The sequence below is a fragment of the Neocloeon triangulifer genome, unplaced genomic scaffold (genome assembly GCF_031216515.1).
Source record: "Neocloeon triangulifer isolate White Clay Creek 2 clone unplaced genomic scaffold, ASM3121651v1 ptg000003l, whole genome shotgun sequence".
In the NCBI taxonomy this organism is placed as follows: Eukaryota; Metazoa; Arthropoda; class Insecta; order Ephemeroptera; family Baetidae; genus Neocloeon; species Neocloeon triangulifer.
The window spans coordinates 3,402,048-3,422,685 of record NW_026775546.1 but is presented as its reverse complement, the minus strand read 5'-3'; the positions used below and the strand labels follow the sequence as shown (position 1 = coordinate 3,422,685).

General features: G+C 35.6%; 2 protein-coding genes across 2 annotated transcripts in view; one reads left to right on the top strand and one right to left on the bottom strand.

Moving 5' to 3' along the window:
• The window catches only part of LOC132192426 (probable G-protein coupled receptor No9), a 72,442-nt gene that overhangs the window by 12,535 nt on the left and 39,269 nt on the right, over positions 1–20,638 (bottom strand). Inside the window, exons 2-3 of the mRNA XM_059612389.1 lie at positions 17,103–17,446; positions 13,459–13,755 (exon numbers count right to left, since the gene is read on the bottom strand). Of these exons, the coding sequence (XP_059468372.1) occupies positions 13,459–13,755; positions 17,103–17,354 (549 nt within the window). The 5' untranslated portion in view covers positions 17,355–17,446. The remainder of the gene's footprint in view (positions 1–13,458; positions 13,756–17,102; positions 17,447–20,638) is intronic.
• LOC132192424 (sphingomyelin phosphodiesterase-like) lies at positions 8,445–11,873 on the top strand. The gene is made up of 9 exons (XM_059612386.1): positions 8,445–8,705; positions 9,004–9,162; positions 9,226–9,405; positions 9,471–9,695; positions 9,917–10,089; positions 10,152–10,346; positions 10,625–10,985; positions 11,337–11,530; positions 11,588–11,873. The coding sequence occupies exons 1-9, from the start codon at positions 8,469–8,471 to the stop codon at positions 11,745–11,747; spliced, it is 1,884 nt and encodes a 627-aa protein (XP_059468369.1). The 5' UTR covers positions 8,445–8,468; the 3' UTR covers positions 11,748–11,873.

Here is a 20,638-nt window from a genome sequence, read left to right as displayed (position 1 = left end):
TGGTATGAGACCGGTGGAAAAAGTCTAATTCCTTCTTTAAAAAAAATGACTTTCTAATCGTAAAGTCACTTCTGAGCAAAAATCGTTAAAAATATACTGAGCTATTTGTTATTTTACCTAAAAATAAAAATCTATTGCAGTAAAATAAAATTGAGTATCTTTTAGGATCACACTTTTGTTCTTTATAATTATAATTGTTTACTGCACAGATATTCACAGAAGATTATGATTCAAAAGCCAAATTTTGTCCTTAAAACAAAATAATATCCTTGAAGTTTTTCGTGAAATTTGTAGACATTTATAGAAACTATTGTTAAAAAGAAGCAATATCGGGAAAATTTTGCAGCGGAATATCTAAAATAATCCATTAAATTGCTAAAAACAAATAAAGATTCTCATATTTTTAATTAGCAAAGCTCCATTATCAGAATTAATTTCGAAGGTGAATAAAAAATACGTCAAAAAGATTCCCCAGTCTAAATATTGTGCACAAACTCAGCAATCTTTTGAGAGAGACAACATTACTTTGCCAAAAGTTGAGCACCGTGAAAAGATATCCCCGCCAATATTTTCATTTGGCTCGGCTTTTCAATATCGGCAAAAGAAATCGCCTTGTGTCTCTCCTTTCATTCGCAATACAAGCCAATTCCAGGCCAGCTCTATGGAACGCTGGCTGAATGAAAATTCCGGCGACACATATATACACATTCGAAGGGACGAGGGATTTGGGGATCTTATTTCTCCCTCAATAACACTTTTTCCCTGCCAGTCGGTATATCAAAGAGACACACACCCGAATCGACGCTGCACAGTTTGATTCCGCTTTTTGCAAATGAAGCAACTTTGGCGTTTTTCTCTCCAGCGACTCACGTTCTTCTTTTGCCGAGCCTGCAACTTTTCTTTCTTTCTCTCAGCATTGATATATATACACACGGTGTCTGGCCGACCATTGATTTTTGCTCCATTATCTGCGAGGCTGTTGCGTGAGACTGCACTCTTGGGAAGCAAGCACGAATGGATTTGACGACGCAAAAAAAAAATTATTGTGTATTGGTACACCAGGCACACTATATTTATCTTCCGGTGAAGACAACAGGTGCAATCTTCAGCCAGAAATGGATACAAATTGAGGAAAAACAGTTTTGTAAAATTTTGTATGATCTCCATGATCCAAGATTTAAGATGGAAATTAAAATTTTAAGATGATTCGTTTAAAAAATTTACTTATAATGAAAAGGTGTATCGATCTGATGAAAAATTATTTGTTGAATTAACAACAACAATTTTATATTTTTTAATTTCAGAAGCTTTTTGATATGTAAAAAACCAATGAACAAGAAAATCTGTGTACTTAACAAAAAAAATTCTTATTTTTCGACGATTAACAAGAGTTTTAACATTCTATCCAAACATTTTATCACTAAAAATTAAAATATTTCATTCGAAATTTTAACGCAAGCAGAAAATTTAAGAAGAAACAAAACTTCTGACAATTATTTTTAAACAGAAATGCCAGTTCATTAAAAAAGTATGCTGGGGTCTAATTCTGTAAGCTTTTTTGTTTCTATTTCCATTTCTATATTCATTTTCCATTTGCTTACCCATTCTATTTCGTCGCCTTTTTCGATTACGACTTCTATTTCGCAGCCTATCCATTTCCATTTCTAATTCGTCGTCAATTTTAATAGTTGAGCCATATTTATATTTATATATATATATATAAATATAAATAAATATTTATATTTATTTATATTTAATTTAATTATTGCATATGCGCTTACAATAATTTTCAAATGATTTTTAATATACTCAAGTCTATAAAATGTATAAAAATTATTTAAATAAGGCGTTTAGTCAAAAGTACCTCAGTGTGGGAGCAAATTGTGGTACCACAGTGTGGGAGAAAATATTGGTACCACAGTGTGGGAGTAAATTGTGGTACCACATTGTGGGCGCAAATTGTGGTACCACAGTGTGGGCGCAAATTGTGGTACCACAGTGTGGGAGAAAATATTGGTACCACAGTGTGGGAGTAAATTGTGGTACCACATTGTGGGCGCAAATTGTGGTACCACAGTGTGGGCGCAAATTGTGGTACCACAGTGTGGGAGAAAATATTGGTATCACAGTGTGGGAGTAAATTGTGGTACCACATTGTGGGCGCAAATTGTGGTACCACAGTGTGGGCGCAATTTGTGGTACCACAGTGTGGGCGCAAATTGTGGTACCACAGTGTGGGCGCAAATTGTGGTACCACAGTGTGGGAGCAAATTGTGGTACCACAGTGTGGGCGCAAATTGTGGTACCACAGTGTGGGAGCAAATTGTGGTACCACAAAGTGGGCGCAAATTGTGGTACCACAGTGTGGGAGAAAATATTGGTACCACAGTGTGGGAGTAAATTGTGGTACCACATTGTGAGCGCAAATTGTGGTACCACAGTGTGGGAGCAAATTGTGGTACCACAGTGTGGGCGCAAATTGTGGTACCACAGTGTGGGAGCAAATTGTGGTACCACAGTGTGGACGCAAATTGTGGTACCACAGTGTGGGAGAAAATATTGGTACCACAGTGTGGGAGAAAATTGTGGTACCACATTGTGAGCGCAAATTGTGGTACCACAGTGTGGGCGCAAATTGTGGTACCACAGTGTGGGAGCAAATTGTGGTACCACAGTGTGGACGCAAATTGTGGTACCACAGTGTGGGAGAAAATATTGGTACCACAGTGTGGGAGTAAATTGTGGTACCACATTGTGAGCGCAAATTGTGGTACCACAGTGTGGGAGCAAATTGTGGTACCACAGTGTGGGCGCAAATTGTGGTACCACAGTGTGGGCGCAAATTGTGGTACCACAGTGTGGGAGCAAATTGTGGTACCACATTGTGGGCGCAAATTTTGGTACCACAGTGTGGGAGCAAATTGTGGTACCACAGTGTGGGCGCAAATTGTGGTACCACAGTGTGGCGCAAATTGTGGTACCACAGTGTGGGCGCAAATTGTGGTACCACAGTGTGGGCGCAAATTGTGGTACCACAGTGTGGGAGCAAATTGTGGTACCACAGTGTGGGAGAAAATTGTGGTACCACATTGTGGAAGCAAATTGTGGTACCAAACAGCGCACGCGATGAATTAAATAATATAAAATACATGGTTGCTAATTTGCTAAAAAAAAATTTAATTGTATTTGAATTCAACCAATTTTTTGATTTAATTAACTTCGTGAAAGGAAAAATTATCTTGATCCCCCCTAATTATGAGCCATAAAAAGATTCGATTAAAAGGGGGTGCGAGAGACATATAAGAATTATAAATATACATTTTCATTAAAAATTAAATAATTCATATAATTTTATCAACCTGAATATTAAAAACCACTGTAAGCATAGGGAATAATTAAATTAAATATAAATAAATAAATAGCTCAACTATTAAAATTGACGACGAAATAGAAATGGAAATGGATAGGCTGCGAAATAGAAGTCGTAATCGAAAAAGGCGACGAAATAGAATGGGTAAGCAAATGGAAAATGAAATAGAAATGGAAATGGAACGATTCTATCTTACAGAATTAGACCCCTGATTTTAGGAAAAGCTTAAGCTTTTGTGGTTTATATCCTGTTATACATATAATTCCTTAATTATCACTAACGTTTTCAAAATCTATATTTCCTATTTTGCAAAAGATGAAAGTTCATACCCATCAATTTAAATTTTATACCCAGCATCTAGAAAATTTGGAAACTGAAAATTTCTTCAATTTTATCCAGGCTGTTGGAATTGTTTCACATCGTCGGCTACGCGGCCAAATGGCCGATCTGGTAATTACCCCTGTGGGGAAAATGGCAAGTGGCCACTTTCCCCGTTGGGGAAAATGGCAGATGAGCCTTTTTTTAAATTTTACAGGAGAAGCAAAAAACTGATTATCTGCTCCAATTTTCAATGTTCAGATTTCAAAATTTGAACCAAAGTTCAGCATGTTATTGCAGATAATTTGGTAGATTTAATTTTCTTTTAAACCTTAATATACAACTGTTGTAAGAAATTTAAAGGGAAGTAACTCCACACTGAAAGAGTAAAACGTACAATAAATCGAAATTAAACCACTTATGCGATTATTTCCTGCTTTTCTTTGTTCAATTTAACTTAAAAATAATATTTTATAATATAATTTTATTTTAATTCATCTTTTTTTATAAAATTTTTTATTATTTTATTTTATTTAAATAAATTTAAATTTTATTCTTTTATTTGCACAATAGTAAACAATTTTGGCATTAAAAGCATTTTTTTCTTATTTCACATGACCCGGCGTCACTTCTAATTATAATCTCATGAATAGTTTTACTGATACTTACTATAAATTGCAATAATTAGTTAAGTAAAATCTAGCTCGGATACAACATAAAGCTTCTGGTTGCATGTCAAATATTTAATAAAAAAATCTATATTTTACTATTTATTTAATTTTAAAATTATATCTATTTTAAAGAATTATTTGCATTATCACGCAAAATGCATGAAAAAGCTGTCACTTTGGAATACAATATTGACGAAACTACAGCTTATTCTGATATTTTACTTCTTACTTAATGTTAGGTATTTTATTAAATTTATTAAAATTTTATTTTAATATTTTTTTATATTTTCGATATTTTCATTATTTTTAACATTTATTGCATTTAAAACAATTTTGGCATTATTCAGCAAGCGGGAATCCTGCATGCTTGCTGTGGAACTTGATAAGGGGGCGTGGCACTGCCTTACTTTTGCTCCCTGAACTCGCGATAATGAGACATCTACCGAGAAAGTTGATACTTTTATGGTTATTTCTGATGCAGATTATTACACTGAATGCATTGGAACAATAAAAAAAATTTGTCCGCAAATGCTCATCTGCCATTTTCCCCAACGGGGAAAGTGGCCACTAGCCATTTTCCCCACAGGGGTATTTACCAGATCGGCCATTTGGCCGCGTAGCCGACGACATACAAGTTCAAAATTATCATTGTTGTTTATTTGCCCAAATTTTTACATCACATTGTTTACATTTAATTGTTGAAACAATTTATTTGAAAAAAAAGGAATTGTTGGAAAAAACGGCACCACCGCTAGCAAGAATTTTGCTACAACTTCCAAGATAAAAAATTTATGCTGTTTTTGACTCGTATCTAAATTTCATCAATTCAAAAACCCAGAATGGTTGGTTGAAAAGAAAACTAATTTAATTTTGGTGCAAAACTTGTGGAAATCTTCAATAGGAATCTGTAGTTAAGTGCAGTCGCCCGCGTGAATAAATCTGATAAACGACTTCGCATTTGTAAAACGCATGTCGGGCCGTCAGACGAATTCGGGCATAAGTTTAACATTTTAAGAGGATTGGATTCCCGGGGCGCCTGGGGCAAAGTTTGACGACGTCATTTATACTGGCTAATCCGACGAAAAACATTCCCAGGCTTGGCGGAATAATATAATCTGCGAGTGGCAGATTCCGCAGCATTAATTTCCAAGAAGAAGTGTCATTTCCTGCGCGTAAATAATAATTTCAAAGCGGCGGCCTCATTACCCGCCGCTCTCTCTGCCATTTTGAGAAATCCGGCCGTGGTGTGCCACCCTCTGATAAGACGCCGAGGACGCGCCGGCACCGCGATAACGCAAAACAACAATGTTTTCTTCGCTCCGGTTGGCGGCGAAAAGTTTTCGGCTGCATTTTTTTTTTTGCTCTCCCCTGCTTTTTTTATTGCAGGTGGGGAAAATGGTTCCATCGATTCAATAGTTTGGCAATGGCCGGCTATTAATCTTGGTCGGTGCCGAAAAAGTTGCGCCACAACCGACTACTCCATGGAAAGTTGAATGAGTTATTGCCGCCGAGATGTGTGCCGTGCACCGCGGGAAGTGCGCGCACGTGAATTTTATTGCAGCCATTTGCCTAATGACGTTGCGGAAATGCACCGACATGCAGCGACGAAGCTTTGAAAACGTTTTTAATAAAAATTCATCGCGCAAAAAGTTTTATGAAACTCTGGTTGAGAAAATAAAGCTGTTTATTTCCGTCTAAATATTTAATATCTTGTGGAAAAGAGATTGGATTTTTTATGTAGGCCAAAATAGGGTCGTTTTTTTCTCATTGAATTTGCATGTGACGTCATTTTGATTTGAATTATGCAAATATTTCTTCGTTCCACTCAAGATATCGCAGCTGAATTTTTTATTATTCATAATTAGAAGGGAGATGTTTTTGATGAGTTTTTAGTTTCCCAAGAAGAGTGGACTACTTTATTTTTTATTTTTAGTTGCGTTTCCTTATAAGAAAAGGCTCACTGGTGGGGTCTTTATGATCTCGGAAGTTTTAGCAATATTCTTGCTAGTGGTGGTGCCGTTTTTCCAACAATTCCTTTCTTTTCGAATTATTTTTCAAACATTGAATGTAATTGTAGCATTGTGAACAAATAAACAATAAAGTATAAATAATAAATTATTTAACTTTCAAAGTCAATGTTTGAAACTCTTATTGATATTTTCAAAATTATTTTTTTTTAGAATATTTATATACATAATTCCTTTTCTAATAAATTTCAGGAGTTACTTGTTTGCAAAATTTCCCATGCGAAGTTTTTTCTAATTTTCTTTATGGATGTGAATAACTTTTTTTAATTTCAGTCCAAAAAATATTGCCCAAAAAGCAGTACATGCAATGTTTTACACGACAATAATATAAGACGAAATTCGCATCAAATCCGACAAAACTACACAAAAGTTTAACTTGTATTACCGATTAATAATTTATTCAGATCAAATTGAGTGCTTAATTTAGAAACATTTTTTCCTCTTCTAATTAAATTGATGGTTGTTATGAACTTATTCAAAACCTTTTTCTCTCCAATTACTGATTAAAAATACCCCTGATGAAAGATCAATAAGTAACTTTTCCTCTCTCTTGATGCTGGAAATAATGAAGCCGACCAAGAACTGACGGTGAGAGTGGAAAACTCCGAGCCCATCGTCGTCGTTATTTCAATCAACCCACTTTTATATGTAATATTTGTGAGTAATCGGACGGGCGTCGGAAGAATAACATACAGCGGAAAAAAACACCCCTCTTGATATATTTACTGCAAAAGCGGTGGGAAAAACAAGCCATTAAATCGAGCTCTCGCGCGGAACTTGCATGGCGATTTCCAATCCAAAAACATATTATTCATCCGCAGCACACGCTGCCGCGGGAGCAGATCAATAATATATAAAAACGTGTTTGTATATTTGCTTTGCTCCCTCTCCTCGTCAGCGGCGTGTCGATAAGATCTAAATTATTCGTGGTGGAACAGAAAACGAAGACAAAAACAAGACTAGAGAGTTGGTGAAGCCGGATTGCCATGAATTAATTATACCAAAAATAATGCAAATGGATTACAAAACTGCGGTTTCTATGAAAATATTTACAAGAGATAAAAAAAAATTACAAATAAGGCAAAAGCAACATAAACGACACGATTTTTGTTTGTTTAATTTTTAACCCTTGATGTCACTAAAATAACATTAAAAATAAAATTTATTTGCAAAATTGCTGCCCTTTTCGGTGCATTGTTTAACGATTTTGAGATAAATTTTTGATATTTGATAATATAAGTAGAAAATAATTATTGATATAAAATTGCAGTACAATCAGCTGTATACATTAACATTAAATGATAATTAGAGAATCAGTGAACCAGATAAAATTTTCGTCCAGACATCTACATTGTCTCATGCAAGACATTGTCCTCTTTGGAGGACTTTTCAAAATCAATCCCACACTTTAGATCTGCCTGTGACCAATGAAATTCTTGATAAGACCATCAAGTTAAGAGTCCATTGGCCACTTGTAATTGTTAATATTTCAGATCATAAATGAAATAATTTGGCCAAAGGTCACATTGATAAAATGTAAAAATTAAATAACCATTATGTAATTTAGAAAATACTACAAATGTTCCTCAAAAATTGATTAGATGAAAATTTAACTACATCTGGCTAAAATAATTTCAACAAATTTATTTTAGTTTTCAAACAATTATTATGCAGTTAAAATATATCATTTAATCTTTTTATTTTAATCATAATCTCCATATAAAAACTAGACTCGACCTTGTGTCCATTTTTATCATCAGCTGAGGAGATCACGCACCACGCGTCAACCACGAGAGAGAGGAGCCGACAATCACGCACCAGCCACTTTCCAGATCAGGGAGGCGCGACACCGATGTTGCTTCAAATTATCTATACATGCGTGTAAATTTGTGTAATCACAGGCACGTGGAGGCCGGACGGGAAAGCGAACCGTTGATTATCTGTCCACTCGTGCGCTTTTCTGAAAGCCACCTTTGCACACTGAATAAAAATCAAAATCTAATCGCGATCAAAATTTGAGTATAAAACCCCGAGAGCCGAATTGAGATTGATCAAAGGCAAATTCGACTTTGAGACGTCAAAATGCGAGGCTGCATCTTGATCGTGCTGGTGGCCGCTGCCCTCGGCTCGGCCTCCAAGGTGGACTTTGCGAAATTGCCAGCGCAATTCAATCACTTCCTGGAGACGAAAATCAAAACGCCAGAATTTGAAGGGGTTCTCGATCTGATCAGGCAGAAGAAAATTAAGCCCTACAGCAGTAAAAGCGATATGTACGACATGAAACTCTTTGATGGAATGGACGATGATTCAATTGCAAAGGTTGGTATATTTTTTGAAATTTTCAATTCAGACTCGATCAAAATGTCAAATTCAAAATTTCAATATTTTCGTTTGATCGGAAATTTTTAAAAAGAAATTTACTATTTTGAGAAACGTAATATTACAAATTGAACAAAATTTTTAGGATTATATGGGATTATATATATCATTTCATACTAACAAAAATTTAATTTAATGCAATGACAATTATTGAAAAGTTAAATTTTGAAAAAAAAATTCACCAAAGGATAGAAAATTTACTTAGGGTTCTTTCTCTGATGATATTAATTAATCACAGGCTGATTGTGCATTATGTGCATCGATTGTTGACACTTATTTTTCCTGGGTGGACGCCGGGGACAGTCGAGATGAAATTATTAGAAAGTACACAGACTTGTGCATTGAGCTCAACCTGAGCAGCCCCTATGTGTGCCGAACCGCTGCTGAGCAGAAAGTGGTGCGTGTTTTCAAACCATACGATTTAAAAGTATTTCTGTCATTTTAAAATTTAAAAAAAAAGGACGTAGCTGTTTTCATCTACAAGTCCAAAAAGGACACATGGAACCCGTTGACGGCCAGCGACGTGTGCATGTTTGACCACTTTAAGACCTGCTGGGTGGACAACCCGAAATTCGATTGGGAGCTCGATCTCAGTCCTTACGGCGCCAAACCCACCCCCATAAAGCCACAACTGCCCGCCGTGAGTGACACGTTTATTTTTTTTTTGCAATTTAAAATAAGTTTTGAAAATGGTTAAATTGGCAGGCGGGCTCACCGACCCTGAGGGTTCTCCACTTCACAGACCTGCACCTTGACAGCTCTTACAAGCCAGGCAACAACGCCAACTGCGGCGAAGAATTGTGCTGCAGGACCGAACACGGTCTGGCACCCAACAAAGGGGACGAGGCCGGATACTGGGGCGACTACAGAGACTGCGACATGCCCTACCACTCGTTTGAAAATCTAGTCGAGCAGGCCAGCTCTCACAATGTAAGATATGAATTAATGTTTTTCAACCTGCAACAAATGAGAAGGAAAATTCCTGAAAATTTTCTAAAAAAAAATTAATTCTAAATTGAAGAAATTGTACAACGACTCAACGAGATTGCTTTTTTTCATTTAATTACATAATAGAAACTCATAACGTTTGAAAAAGTTGTATCAATATTATTATGATTATTACCGTGAGATCAATTTTTTTTTTCATTTAGGATATCGATTACGTCTTGTTCACCGGTGATGTTTACGACCACGGTGACGTGAATACCACCCAAGCTGCAAAAAAAGCCGCCACCATATACGCCTTGACTCTGTTCCGTGAGAAATTCCCAAACCTCAAAGTTTTCCCTGTTTTAGGAAATCACGCACCACACCCGAAAAACATGTAAATTTATTATAGAGCAAATTAAAGTTTCACTCAACTAAATTCTTAATTCCCCTTTCCAGTTTCTCCTTTGACTCGCCTGACATCCCGACTGAAATCTCCACCAATTGGCTTTACTCGTTCGTGAACGACGTCTGGAGCTGGTGGATTCCAAACGCCAACGAGACTATCCTCAAGGGTGGATTCTACTCGTACGAATTATATCCCGGACTCAAAGTGATCGGACTCAACACTCTTTTCTGCTACAACAACAATTGGTGAGGAAAAAAACGAAGACCTTATCCTTATTGGCATGGTCAAATTAAGTCTTGATAACAATATGAGCAATTTTTGACCATTATTAGACAAAAATTAAACATCCATTTTTGCATAGACTTGATTGATTTTTGCGATTTTTCAATCTCATTATAAATAAAATCAAATTATATCCAAAAATCTTATTTGATGTATGCAACTTGCATGACACATTTACAAGGCAGGTTGCATCTTTGCAATTATTTTTATTGATTTCAACCTGGAAAAATTCACGTTCAAGGTGGTTGATGTACGACAACGTGGATCCGAGCGGGCAGCTGGCGTGGCTGGCGCAGGAGCTGAGCGCGTCCGAGCAGAAGGGTCAGAAGGTGCACATCTTGACGCACGTCGCCGGCTCCACCAAGTGCATGCCCTTCTGGCAAAAGCAATTCCTGCGTTTGCTCGACAGGTTCGAGAACACGGTGAGCGCCATGTTCTACGGACACACGCATCAGGAGCAGTTCGCCGTCTACTACGACCCCAACGACAGCGAGAGACCAACGCAGGTCAGCTTTGTTGGCGGCAGCGTCACCCCCTACAGCAACGTCAACCCCAACTACAGAATTTACGAAGTTGACGGCGACTACCAAGGCTCCACTTACGTAAGTTAACTGCACGTTTAGTTTTAGTGTTTAAATGTTAAATTTCTGGTCAAGTGAAAAAGTTCCTTTTAATAAAAAAGGGTGACTTTTAGATACTCAAATCTGAAGAAAAAAATCTCAGAAATTTTTATTAAATATTTCAATTTTCCATTTCAAAAAAGGTAAAATTAAATTTAAGAATATATTTTTGTTCTTAAATTTATTTTCCAACCAAGAACTATTTGTGAAATTAATTCACAAATTTTGTTATGTATGAAATCTTTCAATAATCAAAATGTAATTTAGATAACGAAAAATATTTACTTTTCCGGCCCGAGTCTTATTATAATACTTTTATTTTTATTATGACAGAGAGTTTTGGACTATGAAACTTGGTCGTACAACTTGACCGAAGCCAATCTCGGTGGGCCAAGCGTACTGCCCAACTGGAGGAAACTGTACAACTTCAAGGACACCTTCAGGGTGTATTCGCTCTTTCCAGAAGATATGGACGCTTTTGTAAAGAGAATGATAATCGACGACGACCTCACCAAACTCTACTATAGGTAATAGGAGAGCTTCAAAGTGAACAAAAAATTGCAAATTTAAATTGTGAATTGCAGATACTACTGGACGGACAGTGACTTTGTTGTAGTTGATCCTTGTGGAAGCAACTGCAGGCCGGAACTTATTTGCGAAACGGTCATGACTGTTCAGCAAGACACAAGTAAGTGCGACGAATTGGGAATTCCCATCAAGAGGAGCGCAAAACGCAATGATTGAAAGATATTTCATTGCAAAATTTGGACTGTGATTTTACAAGTGAAAAAAGAATTATTTTTGTTTCATTCTTATTAAAAAAAAATTGTGGATTATAAACAAGACCAAATAATCAAAAAACCACAAGTTGTTGAGAAAAATAATAATTATTTATTTATTTTTACTATGTAAAAATGTGATGAAAAATTAAAAATTAATCTTTCAGAAATTATAACTTATTCTTTGCAAAATTTATAACGATCCCTAGAAGAGTTTTAAAAAAGTGTTTAAAAAAGGAAGTACGATGAAAATTAAATTAAAGACCATAAATGGTTTACTATATACCAAATATATACTTCTAAAAAATACGATTAAGGAAATATTTTTTTTAATCATATTTTTAGAACGAATACATAAAACGTAAATTTTGCTAAAATTTCTGGCGTTATTTCCACTTAAGTTTTGAAACAAGTGATTTTCGGAAAACTTGATAAAGTTGTAAGTTCTGAGCCGGCCAAATCAAGTCTCAGAGTCAAATTGGCGCCATATAGTATCCATCGGGCGCCATTCAAGTTGCATGAAACCAAAATAGAATCACGAATCAATAGGCGCGTGTTTAAATATGCATGGCCGTGAGCGTTTCTCGTCAGAACACACATGCATGTGCAAGTTCTTTCTCTCTGGGATTTATTAGCAATTCATTGCTGTTCATCGGTTGCTGCCTGTCCCCCATGACTCTGACATTTTCCGACATAAACATTTTATTTGGTCTGCGATTGGACCATAGTGACTTTTCTCGAATAAACTGGAATATTGATGTACATAATTTTGATGTATCTTTTTCATCACTTATTTATTACGCAAATGATGAACTTATTCACTTTTTTTAGCAGAGAATTTTCCCCGAGAGGGGAGAGTGTCGATAAAATCGATTTGTAATATTTCGCCGTCCTCTTTCCTAGTTCCAAAATTATTGTTTTTTTTTTTCATAAAGATTATTAAGCTCACATTTTGCAATTTCCCTTATTTTAAAATTGATTTGTGGTTCAAAAAAATTATAAAAATGATCAAAATTTGAGGAAATGAAAAATAAAATTCAGCCTTGAATGAATTATCTGTCAAATAAGATTGAAAAAGCTTTTCAAAATAATCTCTCTTTGTTTGTTTAAGAAAATGCAATTTTACAACAATATTTATCTTGCCAGAGAAGAGATTTTTAGGAGCCGCAAGGATTTTTAACTGACGTCAGCAAACCCACACGAGAATCCTTTGGAAAATCGAATTAATGACCTCTGCCCTTCTGATTTGCATATGACGGCAGCAGAGAGACGTGACATACGAATGGTTTTTCCACGGCTGAAAATTATTTTCGATCGTGGCGGTCGTGTATTCATTTTCAAATGTCTCCAATAAGTCGAGTTAAAAATGAACGCAATTATAATATTTTGATTTAATTGTTTCATGAAATTTATCTAGAATTTTTAAGTAATATTTTACGTTTGAGAAGGTATTATATTATTTATGTTAAATTAAAGTGTACGAGTTCAATTCTCAGAGATCAAATATTGTAAATTTTGTAGAAAATATTTCGGTTCCAATGTAATTTAAAATTTAGAAAAGAAGGATAAAGATTCAAGTTTTTTCCATCTTTAAAATGTCAAATGTCCTTTTTTCCAATCGCATAATTCTAACATTTTTCACGAACCAAATTTGAGTAGACAAAAATGATCCTTACCGTGTCATCATTGTGCAGCGTTTCGTTGACGGCAGCCGCGTTGCCGAAGAACGAGTCGGCCTTCTGGTCCTTCCAGCCGACCAACGGCGGGAAACAGATGACGAATGAAAGCACCCACACCCCGGCGATGAGCAACTTGGCTCTGCCAGGACTCATCAGGGTCGGGTAGGAAACGGGTCGCGTCACAGCAAGGTACCGATCCAGCGAGATTGCACACAAGTTCAGAATGGACGCCGTGCACATCCACACGTCCACCGCCAACCAGATGGAACACCACGTGTCTCCAAACAGCCACACCTGAGGACAATATTGTTGAAATTTATTTTTAATAAATGTAATGAATTATGATTGAAAAGCTAGAAAAATTGATTGAGATAAATTTAATTTAGGAAAAAATGTAGAATTATACTCAATAATTCTGATTTCTTAAATTAAAATTAATTAAAGATTTTAAACCCTAAATATGTTAGCGAAATTCCACACTTTCATCCTAATGCAATATCTCTTGAGAACCTTAATTGAAGAAACTTACATGGGAATGCGCGAATCACTCTACTAAATTAATTAACTAATGTACCTTTTGCGACCGCACTCAATAAAATTACCACACTCCACATGTCCCGAATAACATTCAAAGCTGTTAAGATACAATTTCTATAATATGGGCATTGAATAACTCCATGTTGGATGATAATGTGATTGTAGGAAATTAATAAATTATTTGGTGTAATTTGTGAAAGAAAAAGCCAATAAACAATGCGGCAACTTTCAAAATAAATTTTATGATAAGATGTCTTTACAAGATGTGTATTTTTAAATTGGAATCAGACTAAATATAATAAAAAAAGCAGATAAACAATTATCATGAATTTAATTTATCCAAAATGCTACTGTCTAAAAATTTTCAGCTGAAACGAAATTTTTTATTTTTAAATATAAAAATAAACCAATGGAATAAAATTTAATTTAAATTTTAAGGCTAGTTGAGATAATTAATCAACCTTAATAATATATTTCAATAAATTTTACTTTTAATTTTTTTATAAAGTGTCGTGAAAAGTAATTTTTATAATAAAAGATTATTTGAGTGTTAAAAAAAGAAATTTCGCTGATCTCTTATTTATTCATTTTTTTTCTTTTGATCTAAAAATTGGAATTCGCTTTTAATGATAATACGAAACAGAGTAGCCGAATCTTTTATGCTAATTTGTGCAAAGTCATCAGAGCGGATGAAGCAATTTAGCCGTGCTTATGGACTCTTTAATCCCGGAAAAAACGAGCCACGCTCCATTGCAAAAACGATTGCCCGCCGAGTCGTGTATAATTTTCACATTTTTAAGCCACTTTGCAAGATATGAGCGAGGCCCAGAAAAGCGCTTCATAAGCGCCTAATCCAAATGAGCAGAACAAACACTCGCCGCGAGGAGGCGAGGGCCGTGCCAAAAGTGGCGATTCGCAGCCCTCAAGAGAGGTTGTGCCTCCCTCTGCAGACTTTATTTTTTTTTATTCATATACACTTGGCAAATGGAGCGTGCGAAGAAAGAAAAATCAGCGCTTTTACTCGGAATAATATGATGCAGTCACGCTTGGTGTTTCGAACGTTGTTCGTACCAAATGCGGCACATTACTGCGATAAGCGCTGCCAGCTCACGCCGTTCGGTTATAGTTGCTTTTTGTCGGCAGAAAAACACGGCGACCAGTTTAAATAAATCATCCCTCTCGTGCCGTGTTTTGCCCCTACGTGAACTTTACAACATTATCAATTTGTGCGCCGTTTGATTGCGGTATAATTGCAGCAGAACGACCACGCGCTTGAGGCTGCGATCCCGGGCTAGTGGTTTTTGAGTGGGTAGTGTTTTGATTCGTTCGATCTGACCAAATGTTATAAAAACTTTCGTGAAAATCGTCATGTAAAATCTGAAATAATATGACCAGAGCTATTTTTTAATTTCAAAATACAAAACGAAATAAATACAAAAGTAACAGCATCCATTTGCAATATTTATTTTTAACGTAAATTGATGGATATTTTTTAAAGCTCATCCTTGTTTTTTTTTTATGTAAATTCATCATAAAACAGAAGCAAATTTATGGATTATTAGAAGTTGGAAAAATCTACTTACATTTTAATTTTTTAGTTACAGGTAAGATTAAAAAATATTAAAAATATAAAGATACTGAGCGGTTGATTAAGCGCGTAAAAACTGCATTTCATTTTTACCAACCAACCATGAAAGATCCGTTAAAAAAATCTTTAATATTGTCAGCATTCTTTAGGTTCTTGAAATAAAAAATGGCGTCTTGTCGCGTCTTTCAACAGCTTTTTGTTTGAGAATTTTTCCCTTTATAGACTGCAAGATAATCACTACGAAGTAAAAGTTTTAATTTATAATAATTATAAAAAAAAATATTGAGACACAGTCATTATTTATTTATTTATTTATTTATAAATTTTCCTATCGCACACTTATTTCTGATTCTAAATTGTACAAATGTAAGTATGTCGCACTTCAGCAACTATTCAAGCAATTAAATCCTCTGGAGATGTGATTCTTTAATAACACAAGGCCGCGCTTTTAAAAGAGCCGACGTGCGTCAGGAGCTTTGGATTTAGACTTGCGGCACTTTCAACAACTCTCACAAGTTCAAGTTTGTAATTAAACGCGCTGAGAATTGCCAGCAAAAGAAGTTTCGAGTGCAAAGATGGCAAAATTCTCATTGAATATTTTGATTGAAAACACAGATGTTCTTCTCTTAAGAACTCGCCATTCTTGTATTTTCCCAAAGAGATGTTTCCAGAAGTTCATGTAAAATTTACTTTTGAATTATGCAAATTGAATAAGACAGTTAAAAAGGGGAAAACAGTATTCCCGCCATAACAGGAGGCTTTACAAATTAAACGAGCGCATTTAAAGATACGAGCCAAATTTTAATTGAAAATTACGTGAAAGCTTTTATTAGCGTTTTCAGTTTTCTCTTGTTATGTTTTCATAGGAGATTATATTAAAAACAGCACATTTGAAATTTAATGGATGGTAAATTCAACTAAACAACAGTACAACACATCAGCACTCAGCATACTTCATTTACGATTTGGGAAAATATGGCACTCAATGTGAGTACGAATGTGTTTTAATAAAATTTTATAAAATTAAAGTGACTGAAATTTGTTAAAATGGCTATTAAAGTTTTAATAAAATAAATGTATGTAAAAATTATAAAATTTAATAATAAATTAATAAATAAGAAATAAAATTAATTGTAATTTTAAAAGTTTAAATTGTATAGAAAAAAAACGATATTTTTAAATTTAGAAACTGGCATTAAAAATTAATTAATAAATACAAAAGCACTAATTATACTTTTTTATTTTCTATAATTAACGATTTAAATAAATATCTTTCTTAAAATTTTGTTACATAAATCAATCCGTTTGATTTAAATTTTCAGTTAGTATTTAATAATCGGAAGACGAGTTTTAATTGATCTGCAGAGAACACAATCATAGTTTCCTGAGCCTGATTTATCGTGGCAAATTTTCCTGGTTTGAACGCCAGAATTTCCCGTCAAACTCAACCCCGGACACAGTTGACGAAATTGAAAGGAGAAACTATTTAAAAAATTTTAATACGATTGGCACTGACCTTGAAGACCTCGAGGGCCGAGCTGAAGGGCAAGACGGCGAGTCCGACGAGCAGGTCGGCGACGGCCAGCGACACGATGAAGAGGTTGGTGACGGTGCGCAGCTTGGAGCTGATGAAGACGGCGGCAATGACGAGGCAGTTGCCCAGCACGACCATCACGTCGACGACGGCGAGCACGACGAGCGGCGCCAACACGGCCACCCCCTGCCACACCACGGCCTCTCGCAGCGCCTCGCACGCGCTCGCGTTCATCCTGCTGCCATCCGAGGCGGAGGCCTGGCCCGCTCTGGCCCCCGGCCGCCGCCGCCGCCGCTTCGCCGCCCCCGGCGCACGCGCCCCCGCACCTGCAACACACAAACTCACACTCACTCACTGCCGCTGAGCCTCTCCTCCCGCCGAGTACCCCTTTCGCTTTCGTGCATTAAGAGTTCATTCTGCCTACAATCCGAGTCATTCTCATCCATCACCCAATTGAATTTTTTTAGAAAAATAAGCTTTCAAAGAATACAAAATGATAATTTTAATAAATTTCTTTTAAATTGTCAAAAATGATGGAAAAATTCTGTTTGAAATCTTTTTTATGATTAGTTTAAAACAAAATTATTAGAAACTTCAGTACTAAATTTAGTTTTGTTAAAAACGTCAATTAATTTAAAAAAATCAAACCTGAGGAATTTATGACCGGCCAGCAGCCTCAAATTTTGCTATAATGTGTTTTTCTTATAACAAAAAAATGTTTCTTCATTCTCGGTAGTTGGAAAAAGGCTTTTAAATTATTTAAAAGGACTGTTCATTACCATTTTTCAAACCTTAATTTTGAATCAGTGCATTCTTAAATTTTCAGAACAAAAAATTTCAAAATATGAAATCTCAAATTTTATATCCATATTGTGTAGAATTTGAAATTTAATTGTTTTGAAAAAATAATATTTTATACGTTTTTCAATACTTAAATTGAAAAACATTCGTTTGTAAATGACCGTACCTGTGACTTTTTCAACTAAAATTTTATAATTTTTGTTGTTTATTTTTCCAATTGTTGCATTACATCTTTTAAATAATATGTTTGAAAATAATTGGTTTGAGAACAAAGTACTGATGAAAAAAGAGGCACCACCACTAATTTTTTTCTAAAACTTTCAAGATTAAACTCTATCCGCTGCATTGATTATTTTACGATATTGATTACATCGTTTTTTAATGGTTGTTTATGGCGAAAAAAATATCTTCAAAGACTCAGTATTATGGAAACTGATTAACACGGTTTGTTTAAACTATTTTATAACAATAAATTCATTTTCTTCTGACAGCAAAAAAAAACATTTATGCGTCTTGAAAATAAAACTGTTCAAATAAAGCAATTTTGAATACAATATTCACCTTTTCAAGGAAGATGGATTTGCATAAAGCATTATTTGGCGGAAAATGCAAAGAATGTCTACAATGATTTTGTTTTGTGTTCTGACAATAGCAGATTTATTCAACTTGGGAGAACTACGGTGTAAAAATTGTCCCGAAGCACCTGCTTTGCTTACGTCTCGCAAAAGCAATCGGAAAAAAATCTTTCAGCCACGCTTTCTTCATCCTACACTTTCACGAGTACAAAAGGGGCGAGCTATTTTTGTCGTCGCGCCTCCCACACCTGCCTCGCGGAGCCCGAGTATGCAACCCGTGCAACTTTGGCGACAAACCGGTTGCATATTTCACGAAAGCGCAAACGCTAAGTGGATGTGCAGTGGCGGAGAAAAACAGAGTCACTGCATTCGGTTGCGCAACGAGGCGTCATTGCGATGCAAAGTAATCTGTGCAATTTACTTGATTAATGAGGAAAGTTGCGGCTGATTTTGAAGAGAGCGTTTCATCAATGAGGAGAAGGAATTGAGTTTATTTTGAAGTGGGTAGAGCTGCTTCATTTAAATTCTTGAAGCTTATCCTTCAAAGACGCTCTTATTGCGCTACTTTTTTTCAAATCCGATTTTACAGCGTAATCAGCAAACTGCACTAGATCATGAGTTGAAATGTAATTTTGCTTTATAATAAAATAGCAAAAAGAACGAAAATAAATCAACTTTATACAATTATAGTTTAAGATATAAGATATTTAAGAAAATGTAAGAGATCCAGACGTTAATCAATAATTGTAAATATTAATGAAAATTATTTAATAATACCTTTATATTAAGAAAAAAAATTTTTTTTAACATTTTATAAATTATATTGAAGCAGTGTTTTCAGTTTTCAGTTACATAAATTTAAAATTTCCATCCACATAGATTACAAAATTTAAAATTTTGTAATCTATGTGGATTGTTTAGAACGTTTAAATTAATTTTGTCATTTTTCATTCTTTTAACTTTAATATTCTCCCGCACAGTTTCTCATTTCAAATTATTATTAAATTAGATTTCTTAAGATCCTGTAGAGAAACTTGCCTTATAAAAAAGTCTAAAACTCGTTCAAAAATGTAAATTTTTAATGTGGTTTTTAAGTATTACCATGGAGTATAGTTTCGTTACATTTACAAAGTCAAGATAACATTTTGTTAGGGGCTTGTTGATCAGCATCTGCGTGATCTATCAGGTTATGAATTTTATTAGAGGCAGCAAATAATAGCGATCGAATTTGGGCAAAGTGCGTCAGCAGCGAGTCGGCGGCGGAACAAGCTGTCCCTTCTTGCGCCGCAATCTTTCTGGCCATCAGTTGGGAAAAGGAATAAAAAATTTACACTTGACGGCGGAGCAAGGAGGAGAGCTCTGTGTGTCTCTCGGCGGGCTCTTCATCACGTTCCTGCCTCTTTGTCACAAGGGCTGCCTCTCTACGGGGTGAATTTTTATCATCGCACCCTGCGTCTGCCCCCGACCGCCCCCGCCGGGCTTCATTTGTAGGTCAATTGTGTCGCACGCGGGAGAGCGAGCGACCGGATTTGCTACTTTTTTTTGGCGAAACAGGTGCACTATTGCTTTGTTCCGCCACCCCCTGCGATTTCCAGCCCTGTCACGCCGCTGACTGATGAATAGGACTGTCGTTAAAGTGAGGTTCCTTTGACGCCGCGCCTCTTTAAGGTGGCTGCGCTCTTTGTTTTTGGTGTAAGCGGATCGCAAAAATCTGCACCGAATTCGACTGCTTTACCTGATAGCGCAAGACAATGGCATTATTTTTCTTTTATTTTGGTATGATGATCACTTTCCTTTCTGGATGGGGAAAAATAAGTTTTGTATTCAGAGAGACAAGCTGCTTTCTCTGAAGTTTTTTTCATTATAGGAGAAAATTGAGATCCCTGACTCCTGTCAAGGGACAAGATGGTTTCATTAATCAATGAGGTTTTAAACCTCCATTCTCAATCACTCTTTCTCTCCCTTATCAATCTCCATCCTTCCTATTACTTTCCTATAAAGAGATTTCTACCTCCGGCCTACTTTCCATTGGATTTATTCAGGAAAATTTTGAAAAATTAATTAAAATATGAAATATATCGGTAACTTTAATCCCAATAGTATCAGGACACTGATGCATGGTGCATAATTTTAGATGTCTCT